At 41.2% G+C, this 19,500-nt stretch overlaps 2 protein-coding genes across 3 annotated transcripts in view; both read right to left on the bottom strand.

The window, feature by feature from the left end:
• LOC133632267 (gastrula zinc finger protein XlCGF17.1-like) overlaps nucleotides 1–19,500 on the bottom strand; it is a 144,097-nt gene that overhangs the window by 64,140 nt on the left and 60,457 nt on the right. The gene's annotated exons all lie outside the window — the stretch shown is intronic.
• LOC133632246 (zinc finger protein OZF-like) overlaps nucleotides 7,203–19,500 on the bottom strand; it is a 14,851-nt gene continuing 2,553 nt past the window's right edge. Inside the window, exons 2-3 of one of the 2 annotated variants that reach the window (XM_062024579.1) lie at nucleotides 10,618–10,932; nucleotides 7,203–7,815 (exon numbers count right to left, since the gene is read on the bottom strand). In XM_062024579.1, the coding sequence (XP_061880563.1) occupies nucleotides 7,787–7,815; nucleotides 10,618–10,932 (344 nt within the window). In that variant the 3' untranslated portion in view covers nucleotides 7,203–7,786. Of the gene's footprint in view, nucleotides 10,933–19,500 lie in introns of both variants that reach the window. The other variant, XM_062024578.1, reaches the window with a different exon arrangement.

The raw sequence follows: 19,500 nt of genomic DNA, 5'->3' as shown, positions 1-19,500 counted from the left end.
CTCCCCGGATTGTTAATAAGCAAATGTAAATAACCAAATGTAGATACTTTTTCTTTTGCCTACACTGTTTCAATATCCATTTCCCTGTTCTCAATTGTTGATGACTGATGATAACAACCAAACCTAACCCACCCCGGATTGTAAATAATGTAAATAATTCAATGTATATACCCTGATGATTATCTGGTGTGATGATGATAGTATATATCGGATAGTATATATCTGTATCATGGACCCCGATTCAAACAAGTTGAAACATTTATTCGGGTGTTACCATTTAGTGGTCAATTGTACGGAATATGTACTTCACTGTGCAGATCTATTAATAAAAGTCTCAATCAATCAATCAATCAATCAATCAATTTTAACTGGTAAAGTTGTTTGTTTACAAATGTTGATGACGATATTTTACTGCGAAAAAATACTGTTAAATGCTGCGAAACCTTAGTATTTTTTCATAAGATCATTGTCATAAGAAAACTAATTTAAAAAAAAATAAAATAAAAGCCCTATATTATGCATTAATTCTTAAATGTGTCTTTGACTGAAATAGTTTTTATGCTTTTTAAAATGTGGGACTTGAATGGTCTGTTAAATGTGATACTGTTGTACGCGCTTACTCATTGTGTCCGTTAGGCAAGGCAAGGCAACTTTATTTGTATAGCGCTTTTCATACACAAGGCAGACTCAAAGTGCTTCACAGACAACAAAGTGAAATGAAAGAAAATAAAAGCAAAATTAAAATGCAGACAATAAAAATAAAAACAGTGCAGACGTTAAAAGTTAAAAGATTAAAAGATTTAGCTGAAAGCTAAGGTGAACATAAAAGTCTTCAGTCTAGTTTTAAAAGTAGTGAGAGTTGGGGAGAGTCTGACATCTTCAGGAAGTTTATTCCAGCTATGTGTTGCATAGTGACTGAATGATGATCTCCCTTGATTTGAGTTTACTCTTGGAACCGCTAACAGATTGGTCTCAGAAGATCTTAGTGATCTAGAGGGCGTATATAGTGGGAGCATATCAGTGATATACTTGGGCCCTAGACCATGTAGTGATTTATATGTGAGCAGGAGGATTTTGAAATCTATTCTCTGATGTACAGGGAGCCAATGTAAGGATTTAAGAATTGGTGTAATGTGCTCACATTTTTTGGTCTTTGTTAGAACTCTAGCAGCAGCGTTCTGAACAAGCTGTAGCTGCCTGACAGTTTTTTTGGGAAGACCTGCAAGGAGACCATTACAATAGTCTAGCCTACTGGTAATAAAGGCATGTACAAGTTTTTCTAAGTCTTGAGCTGACATGAGCCCTCTAAGTCTTTTTACATTTTTGAGGTGATAGTAGGCCGATTTTGTTACTGATTTGATGTGACTGTCGAAATGTAAATCAGAATCTAAAATAACCCCAAGATTTCTGGCTTTATTTGAGGTTTTCAGGGACAGTGATTGAAGGTGTTGGATGACTTTAAACCTTTCTTTTTTAGCACCAAAAACAATTATCTCAGTTTTATCTTCATTTAGTTGTAGGAAATTTTGGCACATCCAGTGTTTGACTTGCTCAATGCACTGGCACAGAAGATCTATGGGGCGATAGTCATTTGGTGATAGCGCTACATAGATTTGGGTGTCATCGGCATAGCAATGATGGTCAATGTTATTATTTTGCATGATTTGTCCTAGTGGGAGCATATAGATGTTAAATAAAGTCGGCCCCAAGATTGAACCTTGGGGGACTCCACACGTTACGTTGGTTGGTTCTGATACAAAGTCACCAATGGAAACAAAATAGTTCCTATCTTGTAGATATGACTTGAACCAGCTTAAAACTGTGCCTGAGATCCCCACCCAGTTTTCCAACCTGTCCAAAAGTATTGAGTGGTCGACAGTGTCAAATGCAGCACTGAGGTCCAAAAGCATTAATACTGAAGTTTTGCCAGAGTCTGTGTTTAGACGGATGTCATTTATAACTTTAAGAAGGGCCGTCTCTGTGCTATGAAGAGGTCGAAATCCTGACTGGAAGTTGTTGTGGCAGCCAGTAGAAGCCAAGAAGTGATTTAGTTGTTGGAGGACAACTTTCTCAATTATTTTACTTATGAATGGTAGATTTGAAATTGGTCTGTAGTTGTTGATAATAGAGGCATCTAGGCTCTGCTTTTTTAGAAGAGGTTTAATGACTGCAGTTTTGAAAGCCTTCGGGAAATTGCCCGATTTAATAGAATTATTAACTATTTGCAAGATGTCTGTTGATAGGCAGTCAAAAACATTCTTAAAGAAGTTGGTAGGTAAAACATCAAGGCAGCAGGTGGATGACTTTAGAGCTGTCACCGTTTCCACTAGAGTTTTAGAGTCTATGGCATTAAAGCTTGCCATCATTGCTGTGTTACTTTTGCCTAAATGGGGTGGTGATCCAACTTTTTTACTTGAGATATTGATGGTGCGTCTGATGCCTTCAATTTTATCAGTATAAAAGAATGCAAAGTCATTGCATTTCTGCGTGGAATGGAGTTCGGCTGGTATTTGTGTTGGGGGTTTAGTCAGTCTGTCAACGATTGTGAATAGGGTTTTGGCCTTATTTGTGTTGCTGTTTATGATATTGGAGAAGAATGTTTCTCTAGCACTTTTTAAGACTAAATTGTAGGCCTGGAGGCTCTCTTTATAGATGTCATGGTGAATATGAAGTTTTGTATTCCGCCAGATTCGTTCAGCCTTCCTGCACTCTCTTCTCTGGGCTGTTACAGCAGCAGATTTTCTCCAGGGTGCCTTTTGCTTGCCAGAAATCGTTTTAACTGTAACAGGTGCAATGATATCTATGATATTCACAATTTTGGAATTAAAGTTGCTTACAAGATCATCAGCATGACATGGGTTTAGAGGTGGTAGTGAGGAGATGGCGTTTTTAAAGAGGACATTAGCATGTTCATTTATGTACCGCTTTTTGACATTCTTTGATTCTGTTTGTGTGTCCGGAATTACAGAAATATTAAAGAAAACACAGAAATGATCAGACAATGAAGGATCAATCACAAGAACATCAGAAACATTGAGACCTTTTGTGATAATCAGGTCCAGGGTGTGTCCCTTATAATGTGTAGCCTCTTTCACATGTTGAGACAGTTCAAATGTGTCTAAAATAGTAAAAAGTTCTTTTGCGCCCTTGTCATTTAAATCGTCAATATGAAAATTAAAATCACCAGTTATAACCAGGCAGTCAAAGTCAGTGGAGATGCTAGACAATAGTTCAGTAAAATCATCAAAAAATTTTGCAGAATATTTAGGTGGCCTGTAGATAATTAACAAGAGAATTTTGGGAGAGCATTTCAACACAGCACACAGGTATTCAAATGATGTAAACTCACCGAGTGACATCTGTTTCCCCTGAAACATGTTTTTAAATATAGCAGCAACCCCTCCACCTCTTTTCCCCGATCTACATATATCAATGAAGTTATAGTTGGGGGGTGCTGTCTCGATCAGAATGCTTGCACTGTTATTTTGTTCCAGCCATGTTTCAGTTAAAAACATAAAGTCAAGTTTAGAAGTGCTAATAAAATCATTGACTAAAAATGATTTGCTATTCAGAGACCTGACATTGAGCAGACCCATCCTGATGGTGTTATTGACAGGCTTCGATGTTGGCTTTGATTTGGAGATAATAGGAATGAGATAGAGGGCAGTGTTTACCTCTGTGTTATCTGACACCTATACTTCCTGTTCCGGGGTCATGAGTCATTCCTGTGTGTAGAGCGGCAGCAAAGTTACATTACTGCCGCTACAATAAATATACCTACAAGGTCAAAGGTCAAATGTGTCTGATGAGACTTTGAATACATCTCCACCGCAACGCACGAAGCCTTCTTTCTTTCTTTCTTTCTTTCATGTTTATTTCGAATATGTAGACAAAACAAAAACAAACACATTTTGCAAAAAACAACAAAAAAGCCATTCAAGAATGAATAACAAAAACAATAATAATAATAATAATAGTAATAATAAAAAGCAAAAAGAAACAAGAAATGAAAATAAACATTAATGTAAACATATCCGAAAAGGAGTGAGAAGAAGTAAAAACGTATGTACTCCCACCCCTCAGCTCATCAGGTTATGGTCCAACATCAACCTTAAAAAAGTCAATGACTTCACGATAAAAGTGGGTGACATTGTTATCACCAGGATTGATTGATTGAGACTTTTATTAGTAGGTTGCACAGTGAAGTACATATTCCGTACAATTGACCACTAAATGGTAACACCCGAATAAGTTTTTCAACTTGTTTAAGTCGAGGTCCACTTGAATTTATTCATGATACAGATATATACTATCAGATATATACTATCATCATAATACAGTCATCACACAAGATAATCACATTGAATTATTTACAATCCGGGGTGTGGAAGGGGGGGGGGGGGTTAGGTTTGATTGTTATCATCAGTCATCAACAATTGAGAACAGAGAAATGGATTTTGGAACAGTGTAGGTCTGACTTAGTAGGATATGTACAGAAAGTAGTAGAGAGAGAGGTAGAGAGAGAGAGGTAGAGAGAGAGAGAGAGAGAGAGAGAGAGAGAGAGAGAGAGAGAGAGAGAGAGAGAGAGAGAGAGAGAGAGAGAGAGAGAGAGAGGAGGTGTAGCAGATTTTATAGACGAGGCTCAGTGCAAGTTGTTTTACTCTGTCCTCCACCTTGAGCCAGCCCACTTTGGAGAAGTGGGTAGGAGTGAGGTGTGATCTGGGGTGGAGGTCTAGAAGTAATCTGACTAGCTTGTTCTGAGATGTTTGGAGTTTAGATTTGAGGGTTTTGGAGGTGCTAGGGTACCAGGAGGTGCATGCGTAATCGAAAAAGGGTTGAACGAGAGTTCCCGCTAGAATCTTCAAGGTGCTTTTGTTGACCAGAGAGGAGATTCATCCTACCTAGGTTCCATTCTAGAGGCTAATCTTTCCTGTGATAAAATGGCAACCAAGGTAATCAAAAAGGCCAACCAACGAACGAGATTTCTCTACAGAATCTCCTCTCTGGTCAACAAAAGCACCTTGAAGATTCTAGCGGGAACTCTCGTTCAACCCTTTTTCGATTACGCATGCACCTCCTGGTACCCTAGCACCTCCAAAACCCTCAAATCTAAACTCCAAACATCCCAGAACAAGCTAGTCAGATTACTTCTAGACCTCCACCCCAGATCACACCTCACTCCTACCCACTTCTCTAAAGTGGGCTGGCTCAGGGTGGAGGACAGAGTAAAACAACTTGCACTGAGCCTAGTCTATAAAATCCGCTACACCTCCCTGATACCGAAGTACATGTCAAACTACTTCCTTTTACAGCAAGGTCTTAACTCATTCTCCTTCTATGCCACATCAATATGGAATGCGCTCCCAACAGGTGTAAAAGAAAGGGCATCTCTATCCTCCTTCAAAACCGCACTAAAAGTTCACCTCCAGGCAGCTACAACCCTAAACTAACACCCTCCCCGGATTGTTAATAATCAAATGTAAACAATCAAATGCAGATACTTTTTCTTATGCCTTCTGATCTCTCTCTCTCTCTCTCTCTCTCTCTCTCTCTCTCTCTCTCTCTCTCTCTCTCTCTCTCTCTCTCTCTCTCTCTCTCTCTCTCTCTCTCTCTCTCTCTCTCTCTCTCTCTATCTCTCTCTCTCGACATCTCATATTATGAACGACATCGCCAAGTTCCAGAGCTTTGACGACACATTCCAGCCCGACACGCATTCTACCGAGCTGGCCGATGGGACCAAGTGCAGTGGGACGGCGCAACGCAGAGTTTCTCTCACAGGTGTCAAACTCAAGGTACTGGGGCCAGATTTGGCCCGCCACTTTATTTTATGTGGCCCGCCACATCATTTGACGTGGTCCGACATGTCATTTAAAGTGGTCCGTTATATCATTTCATGTGGTTCGTCACATTATTTAAAGTGGTTCCCCACATCATTTAACGTGGTCGTCACATTATTCAAAGTAGTCCGCCACATCTTTTGATGTGGCCCGTCACATTATTTCATGTGGTCTGCCATATCATTTATTGCGGTCCGCCACCTCATTTATGGTGGCCCATCACATTACTTAATGTGGTCCGGCACATCATTTAATGTGGTCTTCCACATGATTTAATGTGGCCTGCCATGTCATTTACTATGGCCCTCCTTCTCATTTAAAGTGGTCTGCCACATAATTTAATGTGGTCTGTGATGTCAATTAACCTGGTCCGCCACTTCATTTTATGTAGTCCGCCACATCATTTAACGCGGTCCGCCATGTCATTTAATATAGTCTGTCACATTATTTAAAGTGGTTTGCCACTTCATTTATTTAGTCCGTCACATTATTTAAAGTGGTTCACCATATCATTTAATGTGGTCGTCACATTATTCAAAGTAGTCTTTCACATCATTTAAAGTGGTTCCCCACGTCATTTAATGTGGTCATCCACATTATTTAAAGTAGTCCGCCACATCATTTGACGTGACCCGTCACATTATTTAATGTGGTCCGCCATGTTATTTAATATAGTCTGCCACAACATTTAATTTGGCCCATCATTATTGAATGTGGTCTTCCACATCATTTAATGTAGCCCGCCACATCATTTATTTTGGTCCGTCACATCATTTAATGTGGTCTGGGATAAAGTTAAAAGTTAAAGTACCAATGATTGTCACACACACACTAGGTGTGGTGAAATTTGTCCTCTGCATTTGACCCATCCCCTTGATCACCCCCTGGGAGGTGAGGGGAGCAGTGGGCAGCAGCGTAGCCGCGCCCGGGAATCATTTTTGGTGATTTAACCCCCAATTCCAACCCTTGATGCTGAGTGCCAAGCAGGGAGGTAATGGCTCCCATTTTTATAGTCTTTGGTATGACTCGGCCGGGGTTTGAACTCGCAACCTACCGATCTCAGGGCGGACACTCTAACCACTAGGCCACTGAGTAGGTCCACTAGGCCACTGAGTAGGTTAAATGTTAGAGTTAGGATGTCATTTATCGTAGTCCGCCACATAAATTAATGTGGCCCTCTAAGGGGAGTCATAATAGCAATGTGGCCCTCAATAAAAAAAACCTGTTTGACACCCCGTTCCGGTCTATTCTCCTTTTCTTCTCCTCCTCTTCATATGCCAGGTACTGATTGGTGATACCAGATATTTCGATTATATTTTTGGCCATTTTGTTACCCCAGTAAAAGACATGACAAATATTGGCTATTTATAACTTTTAATGTGCATTTTTCCTATTGGAACACATTACATTAGTTTTTACAGAACACATTTTTGAATGAAAAAGCTCTCTGTTCTGCCACCTGATGGTTGTAGGGGAGTGTGCATGTCACATGTCTTAGGTGAGGGACCAGAAAAAGAGCAACTCAAAGTCATTTACGAGAAAGACAGATTTTCCCGCCCAAAAGCGGGTCACCCGGGTCCCCTTGTGGAGCCAGGCTTGGAGGTAAGGCTCAATGGCAAGCGCCTGGCCCCATGAAGAGGAAACGAGGGTCCCCGCCTCCAATGGGCTCACTACTCAAAAGGCAGGGTCCTCGGAGGTCTGATCCTGGACCACAGAAGCTAGCTCTTGGGACGTGGAACGTCAACTCGCTGGGGGGTAAGGAGCTTGAGTGCCAGGTGGAGAAGTTCCGGCTGAATCTAGTCAAACCTAATTCAACGCACAGCAAGGGGTCTGGAACCGGTCCTCTCGAGAGGGGCTGGACTCTCTTCCACACAAATAGCGAGAGGGGACGGGCGAGGGTGGCGATACTTGTTGCTTGAAAACCGAGCATGAGGGTAATGGGGAGTCAACTATGCCACCAATAAGCATTTTAAAATATCTACAAAACACAAACACCATTTTATACACAATTAGTGACAGACAAAATTATAACTTGTTTTAAATACACTATTTTGGTTATTTTAAGTCCTCTATCAGCAATTTAGTATCTGGGCGCATTGATGCAATCTCACGCTACTTTCATCAACAACAGCATCGGGAGAGTTGTGTGTTTGCTGCCACTAATCATGGCAGAGAGACCACGACTACTTTGGAACAAAAGAGGATCTAGAACCTAGTCTCTGTTCAAACGTTTTACCACAAACTAAGCAAATAAATAGTTTTTCTCCGTGCATATTTGTATGTGTCTTATCTAGGGGTGTAACGGTACACAACAATTTCGGTTCGGTACGTACCTCGGTTTAGAGGTCACAGTTCGGTTTATTTTCGGTACAGTAAGAAAACAACAAAACATACATTTTTTGGTTATTTATTTACCAAATTTGTAAACAATGGCTTCATCCTTTTAACATTGGGAACACTATAATAATTCTGCCCACGTTAATCAACGGTAAACTGCCTCAAGTTTTTGCTCAGATTTAATAAAAGGACAAAACTTTTCTTCTACATATAAAAAGTGCAACATTAAACAGTTTCAAGTCAACTCATCATGCTTAATTTATTACAGCATTTGGGAAGCCTGTATTTGATTTATTATGTAAATGTTATATTTTTATCAACATGTGATAGCAGGGACCCTGCCATTCAAAACTAGGCTGCTGCATTACTAATGATTTATGTAACTATAGCTGAAAAAATGGTACAATAGCAATAGGAGAGACTATTCATCCCTGAACACCATGGAGTTCATGTAGGCTTAATGATGCACTTACATTATTATATCAACTATCAGAGACAGAAACTCTTCATTTAACATAATGTCCTTTTTTATTGCTTCAACACAGCTCAATCCACACAGAAAAAGGTAAAGTGAAATAACAGACAGACAGGGCTTTGCTGTCCGTAACACACACACACACATACACCGCAAACTTAGCTAACATTACGCTAAAAGCTAATTAGCCTTCACCTCAAGCCAGGACTGCGAGCGAGCTGAGCTGCCTTTTATATTTCTAGAAGGTCAACGGGCTCATAGTGATGTTACTAGTAGTTGACTGGGAGGTGTTTATTATCATTTGGGGAGAGTCCGCAGCCTGATGGTTACCTGCTAAACGCTAAGCACTGACTACATGCGCTCTGAATACGCACTGCTGATTGGCTGTTACCGCTCTGAATACGCACTGCTGATTGGCTGTTACCGCTCTGTTTGTAACTAATCAGATGGTTGTGTGGGTGGGACAATGCTGGGTAGAGTACTGACAGAAACAGAGGCAGAAGGAAGCGGAGGCGGCTACTTAATATGTTCGTGTGGAAACTCGTTCGGTACACCTCCGAACCGAACCAAAACCCCTGTACCGAAACGGTTCAATACAAATACACGAACCGTTACACACCTAGTCTTATCTGTCTTCTGGGCGACAAACTAAGTATTTACACAGGTTTTCTCCTGTGTATGTTCTCATTGGACATTTCATCAAGTATGTATTTGACGGCAAAATGAACGACTGAAAGGGTTTCTCCAGGGTGTATGACAAATGTGTTCAGTCAAAATATGTCGATAAAATGCGTTCACTATGAATTGGAGGAGTACATTTATTTTCTCTTGTGTGTATTTTCGTGTTACAACACGTCATGCTACTTTGAGAATAACGTATACTGCAAACAGACGTGTGTTCTTTTTATCCCACGTGTTCCCTTTTGTGTCGAGTCAAATTGAGATTGCTGGAAAAGCTTTTTCTACAAAATGAACAACTGAAGGGTTTTTCTCCAGTGTGCGTTCTCATGTGTTGAGGCAAATTTCCACTGTGAGAAAAGCTTTTACAGCAAACTGAACAACTAAATGGTTTTTCTCCAGTGTGTGTTCTCATGTGTTGTGTCAAATGGTACCGTTGGGTAAAGTTTTTACCACAAACTGAACAATTGAATTGTTTTTCTCCTGTGTGGGTACGCATATGTTTAGTCAAATGGCACCGTTGCGTAAAGCCTTTACCGCATACTGAGCAATAAAATGGTCTTTCACCTGTGTGCGTTCTCATGTGTTTAGCCAAACTGCTCTTGTGTATACTTTTGCTGCAAACTGGACAAATGCATTGTCTTTCACCTCCGTGTGATTTGATGTGTTCAGTCAAACCGCTCTTGTGAGAAAAGCTTTTACCACAAAGTGAACAATAAAACGGTCTTTCTCCTGTGTGCGTTCTCAGGTGTTGAGTCAACTTGCTGTTTTTAGAAAAGCCCTTCCGGCAAACCGTACAATTATATGGTTTTTCGCCTGTGTGTGTTCTCATGTGATGAGTCAAACTGGCCTTGTGTGAAAAGCTTTTACCGCAGACTGAACAATCAAATGGCCTTTCTCCTGTGTGCGTTCTCATGTGTCGAGTCAAACTGGTGCTTGTAGAAAAGCCCTCACCACAAACTGTACAATTATATGGTTTTTCGCCTGTGTGTGTTCTCATGTGTTGAGTCAAACTGCTCTTGTGTGAAAAGCTTTTACCGCAGACTGAACAATAAAATGGTCTTTTTCCCGTGTGTGTTCTCAGATGTTGTGTCAAACTGCTCTTGTAACAAAAGCTTTTACCACAATCTGAACAATCTAAAGTTTTTTCTCCGGTGTGTGTTCTCATGTCTTCAGTCAAACTGCTCTTTTTAGAACATTTTGTACCAGAAACTAAACAGCTCAAAGTTGTTTTACATTTCTTCTTTTTAAAGCAGTCAGTTTTGTTGTCAGTGTGAGTCCTCATATCACCTTCACAGTCTGTATCGCTACTCAAAGTTACTTCAACCTCGTCTTCAGCCTCACTATCTGATAGTGAAGCTAAAAAGTTGTCCACTTGTGGTTTCTCTTCATCATCCTCAGTCTTCACAAAGACAACAGTCAGTGGCAACTTGGTGGTATCACCTTCCTCTGACCACTGAAGACACTCTCCCTCCTGAGTGATGCAGAGTTCATCCTCTTCCTTTTTAATGTGAAGTAGCTGTGGAGTCTCCTGCTTCAAAGTGGAACTTCCTCCCTGCAGCTGAGGCGGAAGTCCTTCAGGGTGACCAATCAGCTGCTGGACGTCTGAGGAACACAAACAAGTTCAATGTGTTAAATTACGATGCATAATATTTGTGTTGTTCATAGGGATGGTTCATACGCGGTTGTATGATTTTGATTCATTTCAGGTTGATCATGGTGATCAGCTGTTAGCGTACATTAACTTGATCCAACATGGCAAAAATATATATATATAGAAAATAGTAGGGATGCAACAGTACACGATATAATCCTGCATGGGACAATCCGCCTTTGTGGACCGGGGTCCTGTGTGTGTTTGTCTACGAGTGTTTGTGTATGTCTGTGTGTGTTTGTGTACGTGTGTGTGCGTGAGTGTGCCTGTCCATCCATCATGGCGAAAGTCAGGCTCCTCACAACATAATTGTCCAATCACTGTTGTGCCTCTTCCCCCTCACATAGCTGGAAGTGGAGCCCAGAAAAACAAAATAAAGACATTTGGCCAACATTAGCATAGAAGTTGAAACACAACTTTAAGAAGGAGCAGCGGCTTCAGGGACAGACTTTAGTCTCACTGATTGCTGGAGCTCACGTTGTGGTCTTTGTAATCATATGATAGATGATCAAATGAACTGGAAACCTCATGTAAAAAATATACAACATAAAGTAGCAAGAAACACGTCAATAACGAAGCAAAACATGTTCTAGACCAGGGGTCGGCAACCCGCGGCTCTAGAGCCGCATGCGGCTCTTTAGCGCCGCCCTAGTGGCTCTCAGGAGCTTTTTAAAAAATGTATGAAAAATGGAAAAAGATGAGGAAAAAAAAAAGTTTGTGTTTTAATATGGTTTCCGTAGGAGGACAAACATGACACAAACCTCCCTAATTGTTATAAAGCACACTGTTTATATTAAACATGCTTCACTGATTTGAGTATTTGGCGAGCGCCGTTTTGTCCTACTAATTTTGGCGGTCCTTGAACTCACCGTAGTTTGTTTACAAGTATAACTTTCTCCGACTTCCTAGGACGTGTTTTATGCCACTTTTTCTGTCTCATTCTGTCCACCAAACTTTTAACGTTGTGCATGAATGCACAAAGGTAAGTTTTGTTGATGTTATTGACTTGTGTGGAGTGCTAATCAGACATATTTGGTCACTGCATGACTGCAAGCTAATCAATGCTAACATGCTATTTAGGCTAGCTATATGTACATATTGCAGCATTATGCCTCATTTGTAGCTATATTTGAGCTCATTTAGTTTCCCTTAAAGGCCTACTGAAACCCACTACTACCGACCACGCAGTCTGATAGTTTATATATCAATGATGAAATCTTAACATTATAACACATGCCAATACGGCCGGGTTAACTTATAAAGTGACATTTTAAATTTGCCGCTAAACTTCCGGTTCGAAACGCCTCTGAGGATGACGTATGCGTGTGACGTAGCCCGACGAACACGGGTATGCCTTCCACATTGAAGCCGATACGAAAAAGCTCTGTTTTCATTTTATAATTCCACAGTATTCTGGACATCTGTGTTCGTGAATCTGTTTCAATCATGTTCATTGCATTATGGAGAAGGAAGCCGAGCAAGCAAAGAAGAAAGTTGTCGGTGCGAAATGGACGTATTTTTCGAACGTAGTCAGCCACAACAGTACACAGCCGGCGCTTCTTTGTTTACATTCCCGAAAGATGCAGTCAAGATGGAAGAACTCGGATAACAGAGACTCTAACCAGGAGGACTTTTGATTTGGATACACAGACGCCTGTAGAGAACTGGGACAACACAGACTCTTACCAGGATTACTTTGATTTGGATGACAAAGACGCAGACGTGCTACTGTGAGTATGCAGCTTTGGCTTTTTTTTGCGTATGTACGTAACTTTTTTTAAATATATAAGCTTTATGAACCTTGGGTTAGGTGAACGGTCTTTTGGGCTGAGTGATTGTGTGTGTTGATCATGTGTTTGAATTGTATTGGCGTGTTCTATGGAGCTAGGAGCTAGCAGAGGAGCTAGGAGCTAGCATAACACGTACCGTACCGTACGTGCGCGTCACGTACGTAACTTTTTAAAAATATATAAGCTTTATGAACCTTGGGTTAGGTGAACGGTCTTTTGGGCTGAGTGATTGTGTGTGTTGATCGGGTGTTTGAATTGTATTGGCGTGTTCTATGGAGCTAGGAGCTAGCAGAGGAGCTAGGAGCTAGCATAACAAACACGCAGGTGTTATTATGCAGGATTAATTTGTGGCATATTAAATATAAGCCTGGTTGTGTTGTGGCTAATAGAGTATATATATGTCTTGTGTTTATTTACTGTTGTAGTCATTCCCAGCTGAATATCAGGTACCGTGAGTATGCAGCCTTGGCTGCTAAACATTCGATAACTTGACCGTATGTGCGCGTCACGTACGTAACTTTTTAAAAATATATAAGCTTTATGAACCTTGGGTTAGGTAAACGGTCTTTTGGGCTGAGTGATTGTGTGTGTTGATCAGGTGTTTGAATTGTATTGGCGTGTTCTATGGAGCTAGGAGCTAGCAGAGGAGCTAGGAGCTAGCATAACAAACACGCAGGTGTTTTTATGCAGGATTAATTTGTGGCATATTAAATATAAGCCTGGTTGTGTTGTGGCTAATAGAGTATATATATGTCTTGTGTTTATTTACTGTTGTAGTCATTCCCAGCTGAATATCAGGTCACCCCCGGCTCTCACAGCATCTTCCCTATCTGAATAGCTTCAACTCCCCACTAGTCCTTCACTTGCACTTTACTCATCCACAAATCTTTCATCCTCGCTCAAATTAATGGGGAAATTGTCGCTTTCTCGGTCCGAATCTCTCTCACTTCATGCGGCCATCATTGTAAACAATAGGGAACTTTGCGTATATGTTCAACTGACTACGTCACGCTACTTCCGGTAGGTGCAAGCCTTTTTTTTATCAGATACCAAAAGTTGCAATCTTTATCGTCGTTGTTCTATACTAAATCCTTTCAGCAAAAATATGGCAATATCGCGAAATGATCAAGTATGACACATAGAATAGATCTGCTATCCCCGTTTAAATAAAAAAAAATTCATTTCAGTAGGCCTTTAATTCAATTTATATCTCATGACACACTATCTGTATGTAATATGGCTTTTAATTGTTTGCGGCTCCAGACAGATTTGTTTTTGTATTTTTGGTCCAATATGGCTCTTTCAACATTTTGGGTTGCCGACCCCTGTTCTAGACCAAAAATCACTTCATATTCTGTACTGCTCACTAGTGTTACATATCTGAGTTATTGTGCAGAAATATGGGGAAATAACTACAAATGTGCGCTTCATTTTATGGGACGGGGTGGGTGGGTGATGGCCTGTCGCCATCACCATCAGGTCTCCACCTCATCGCTGCCACCACAGCCTGGGGGGGAGGCAATAGACTACAGACTGCGGTGAAGTAGTAAAAACAAAACACAAAACAGTCCTACTTACCTGAGATACTAAGTGTAGAGGCAGGGATTTGTTTCTCACTTGTCACCTGGGATAGTGGGTGTGGCTACGTGTGTGTGTGTGTGTGTGTGTGTGTGTCTAGGGCTGAATGATTTCTGGATGAATAACACCTGCACCTGCCTGTGAATCCTTTTGTCTTGTATAGAGAGAGAGTGAGGTAGGGTGCCGTTACTTCTGTTGACCACAACAGGCTATCTTTTTCCATCATAGTCTGGTCCATATAGTCCTGCAAATCCATCTGCATGTAATGTATTGTTTTGTACTCAAGATGGAAAATAAATCACCCTCAAAACTGCAGTAATGACTTCATGTTGCATCCTCGGACCCAGCGTGTCAGACAGAGCCCTGCTTTCTACTCTCAATGACTAATTTGTTTCTGATAGTCCCACAACACTAAGTATGTCATTATTATGACTTAGTAAGTCAATATTTTGACTTAGTAATTTACTAAGTCACAATAATGACTTACTGTGTCAAAATAATGACAAAATAATGACTTACTAAGTCAAATTGATAAGCTTTTGCAATAAGCGTTTGAAAAAAAGAGTTAAAAGTGGGGCCACATGCCGACATATGCTCAACTCATCATGCTTAATTTATTACTGCATTTGGGAAGCCTGTAGTTGATTTTTATTATGTAAATGTTATATTTTTTATTAACATGTGATAGCAGGGACCCTGCCATTCAAAACTAGGCTGCTACATTACTATAGCGCAAAAAATAGTACAATAGCAATAGGAGAGACTATTCATCCCTGAACACCATGGAGTTCATGTAGGTTTTATGATGCAGTTACATTATTATATCAACTATCAGAGACAGAAACTCTTCATTTAACATAATGTCGTTTTTGGCTGCTTCAACACAGAAAAAAGGTCATGTGAAATAAATTGGTTGTTAACTGTAGGTCAATAATGCTTGTCATTCTCTCCGACAGACAGGGCTTTGCTGTCCGTAACACACACGCACGCACACAACCGCCCAGTGAGCTAACGTTACGCTAAAAGCTAATTAGCCTTCACCTCAAGGACTGCGAGCGAGCTGAGCTACCGCTTATGTTTCTAGAACGTCAACGGGCTCATAGCAATGTTACTAGTAGTTGACTGGGAGGTGTTTATTATAATTTGGGGGGAGTCCGCAGCCTTATGCTTACCTGGCTGACCATATTCTGAAATCCCAAAAAGAGGACACATATATGTGTGCCAAGGCGGGCAGCATGCCAAGACCGGGACTAGGTGAAAATTTGCCAATGATACTCAAACTTGCTTTATAAATAATATATTTATTTAAATAAAGCATTTTTTCTCCTCTGTTGACAGCAGTGTTGGCGCTAGGAATTTTCAAAATGCTCAAGTCATAAAAATGGGGTCCCACAGTAGATTTTTGGGGTCCCACTTTTTTGTAAGCGTTTTGAAAACAAATGATAAATTATCCTGTTATATCTCACATTCTAAATTGTATTTTGGAGAAAGGTTTTCATAAACGTTACTTCATTCATTAAAAATAATAATAAAAGAAAACAAATTTTAAAAAGTATGTTTTTGGGGTGGAGGAGTCTGGTCGGGTGCTGGTTAGCTTGAAGCTAACAGCTAGCCTGTCTCCATCCTGGTACGATGTGGATACAGCAAGAGATAAAAGTGAAGTTTCCATGGACTCACAAAGACTAAAACAAGTCATTTACTGGAGACATGGCACAGGATGAAGTTAAAAAGGTTGACTTTACACTCACCTTAGTGTTTACCATCAAGTCTTTCTTTTGACAGCCCCTCGCGCAAAACTTGTCCCAGTGCAAACTGAGGCAGTATTTGTCATTGATAAAACTTTCGGCGAATCAAAACTTTACGACCAATAAAAACGCAATAAACGGGGACGGAAATGTGACCCGGTAAATAAAAACAAAACAAAACACTGGCGAAAGCGATAATCGAGACAATATAAAATCAAGCAAAAAATTGAAAAAAATCTGCGTCCTTTCTGATTTCAATGCTTAAAAAGACACAAAAAGTGCGTTAACGCCAACACTGGTTGACAGTATAACAAAATAAGTCACACTTGTATTCTGTAACATTCACAGTTTTGCTAAAAGTGCAGAGTTAGAAGAATTTAAAATGACTGCTTGTATATAATGTACACATAAATAAAGCCTCAAAACAGGTTAATTAAATTTAAACAAAAAACAGCAGTCGAGCTCTTGCCCTGCACAGCTGTTTTGTGCTTTGTAGTGTCGATATGGGCTTGTAGATTTTTATTTGCCACGGATATAAACCTTCCTGCTTTGCACACAGTGCATTCTGCTTCCCATGTGTCACGGCCAGGACCAAAACACGGATACCTTTTCCGCAAATGATCCGTGAAGTTGCATTTACGTTTCGGCATTTCTCTCTTGTGTCCTGTCTGTCTCTCGACTCTCTCGCTCTGCCCCTCCCTCACGAATGCTGCTGCGTGCGCTCGCCTCCACAATTTGTTTTGTTTCTAACCCGTTGGCCGTCACCGCTCTGCGTGTAACCAATCAGATGGTTCTGTGGGTGGGACAATGCTGGGTTCTGCAGAGACGCACTGACAGAGGCAGAGGCAGAACTAAGCTGAGCAGCTTGTTGACCAGCCTCGAGTGGCAGTGGAGGACGCGGTCATCTACCTGCTGAACCGAGCCCACACCCACCTAGACAAGCCTGCGAGCAGTGTGAGGGTCATGTTTTTTGACTTCTCCGGTGCTTTCGATACCATACGGCCCGGACTACTGGGTGTGAAGTTGGAGACAATGCAGGTGGAGGCCCCCTTGGTGTCCTGGGTTGTTGATTACCTGACTGACAGACCACAGTACGTGCGACTGCAGGACTGTGTGTCTGACAGACTAGTCAGCAACACGGGGCCCTGCAGGGCACAGTCCTCTCCCCCTTCCTCTTCACCATCTACACCACCGATTTCCACTATCAGTCAGAGTCCTGCCACCTTTAGAAGTTTTCTGATGACTCTGCGATAGTGGGGTGTATTGAGGATGGTGATGATGAGGAATACAGGACACTGGTGGAGGACTTTGTCACATGGTGTGGAAAGAACCACCTCCAGCTTAATGTGATGGAGACCAAGGAGCTGGTTGTGGACCTGGGAAGGAGGAGGAGTACTCCGACGACCCCTGTTTCCATCAGAGGGGGCGATGTGGACATGGTTGAGGATTATAAATACCTCGGTGTACACATGGACAACAAGCTGAATGGGTCAAAACACGCTGAGGCACTCTACAAGAAGGGACAGAGCTGCCTCTACTTCCTCAGGAGGCTAGGATCCTTCAACTTCTGTACAAAGATGTTGAAGATGTTCTACCAGTCGGTGGTGGCGGGCGCCTTCTTGTACGCCGTGGCCTGCTGGGGCAGCGGGCTGAGGGCGAGGGACGCAAACAGACTGGACAAGTTGGTAGAGAAGGCCAGTAACGTGGTGGGAGTGGAGCTAGACTCACTGGCGGTGGTGTCAGAGAGGAGAAGTCTAGCAAAGCTCCTAGCCATTATGGACAACACCTCCCACCCACTACACTCGGACCTGGCGGAGAGAATGAGCACGTTCAGTGGAAGGCTCAGACTCCCAAAATGCAACATGGAACGACACAGGAGGTCCTTCATACCGACAGCCATCAGACTGTATAATGCATATGTTCCTTTTGACTGTACATGTACTGTAAATGTATTTATGTTATTCACATGTGAATAATGCTGTATAATAGACTGTATTTATATTATTCACATGTGAATAATGCTGTATAATGGACTGTATTTATATTATTCACTTGTAAAAAAATACCTATGTGTTTATTGTCTATTGTGAGCGAACTGTGGTGCTGAATTTCCCCCAGGCACCAATAAAGTACTTTCTATTATATTCTATTCTAAAGTTGCATCAGATGTGAGAGATGACATCAGATGTTTAATTGGGACAGTATTGACAGTCAAAGTTGCATCAGATGTGAGAGATGACATTAGATGCATAAATGGGACAGTATTGACAGTCAAAGTTGCATCAGATGTGAGAGATGACATCAGATGTGTAAGTGGGACAGTATTGACAGTCAAAGTTGCATCAGATGTGAGAGATGACATCAGATGTGTAAGTGGGACAGTATTGACAGTCAAAGTTGCATCAGATGTGAGAGATGACATCAGATGTGTAAGTGGGACAGTATTGACAGTCAAAGTTGCATCAGATGTGAGATAGAACATCAGGTGTGGAAGTGGGACAGTATTGACAGTCAAAGTTGCATTAGATGTGAGAGATGATATCAGATGTGTAAATGGGACAGTATTGACAGTCAAAGTTGTATCACATGTGACAGAGGACATCCAATGTGTAAGTGGAGAATAATGACAGTCAAAGTTGCATCAGATGTAAGAGATGACATCAGATGTGTAAATGGGACAGTATTGACTTCAAAGTAAGCATCATATGTGAGAGATTACATCAGATGTGTAAGTGGGACAGTATTGACAGTCAAAGTTGCATCAGATGTGAGAGATGACGTCAGATGCGTAAATGGGACAGTATTGACTTCAAAGCTGCATCTTATGTCAGAGATGACATCAGATGTGTAAGTGGGACAGTATTGACAGACAAAGTTGCATCAGATGTGAGAGATGACATCAGATGTGTAAGTGGGACAGTATTGACAGTCAAAGTTGCATCAGATGTGTAAGTGGGACAGTATTGACAGACAAAGTTGCATCAGATGTGAGAGATGACATCAGATGTGTAAGTGGGACAGTATTGACAGACAAAGTTGCATCAGATGTGAGACATGACATCAGATGTGTAAGTGGGACAGTATTGACAGTCAAAGTTACATCAGATGTAAGAGATGACATCAGATGTGTAAATGGGACAGTATTGACTTCAAAGTAAGCATCATATGTGAGAGATGACATCAGATGTGTAAGTGGGACAGTATTGACAGTCGAAGTTGCATCAGATGTGAGAGATGACATCAGATGTGTAAGTGGGACAGTATTGACAGTCAAAGTTGCATCAGATGTGAGAGATGACGTCAGATGCGTAAATGGGACAGTATTGACTTCAAAGCTGCATCTTATGTCAGAGATGACATCAGATGTGTAAGTGGGACAGTATTGACAGACAAAGTTGCATCAGAT

This window comes from Entelurus aequoreus, linkage group LG17, assembly GCF_033978785.1.
Source record: "Entelurus aequoreus isolate RoL-2023_Sb linkage group LG17, RoL_Eaeq_v1.1, whole genome shotgun sequence".
Taxonomy (NCBI): domain Eukaryota; kingdom Metazoa; phylum Chordata; class Actinopteri; order Syngnathiformes; family Syngnathidae; genus Entelurus; species Entelurus aequoreus.
The sequence above is the reverse complement of the archived record's forward strand: the minus strand, read 5'-3'. Positions and strand labels throughout refer to the sequence as shown.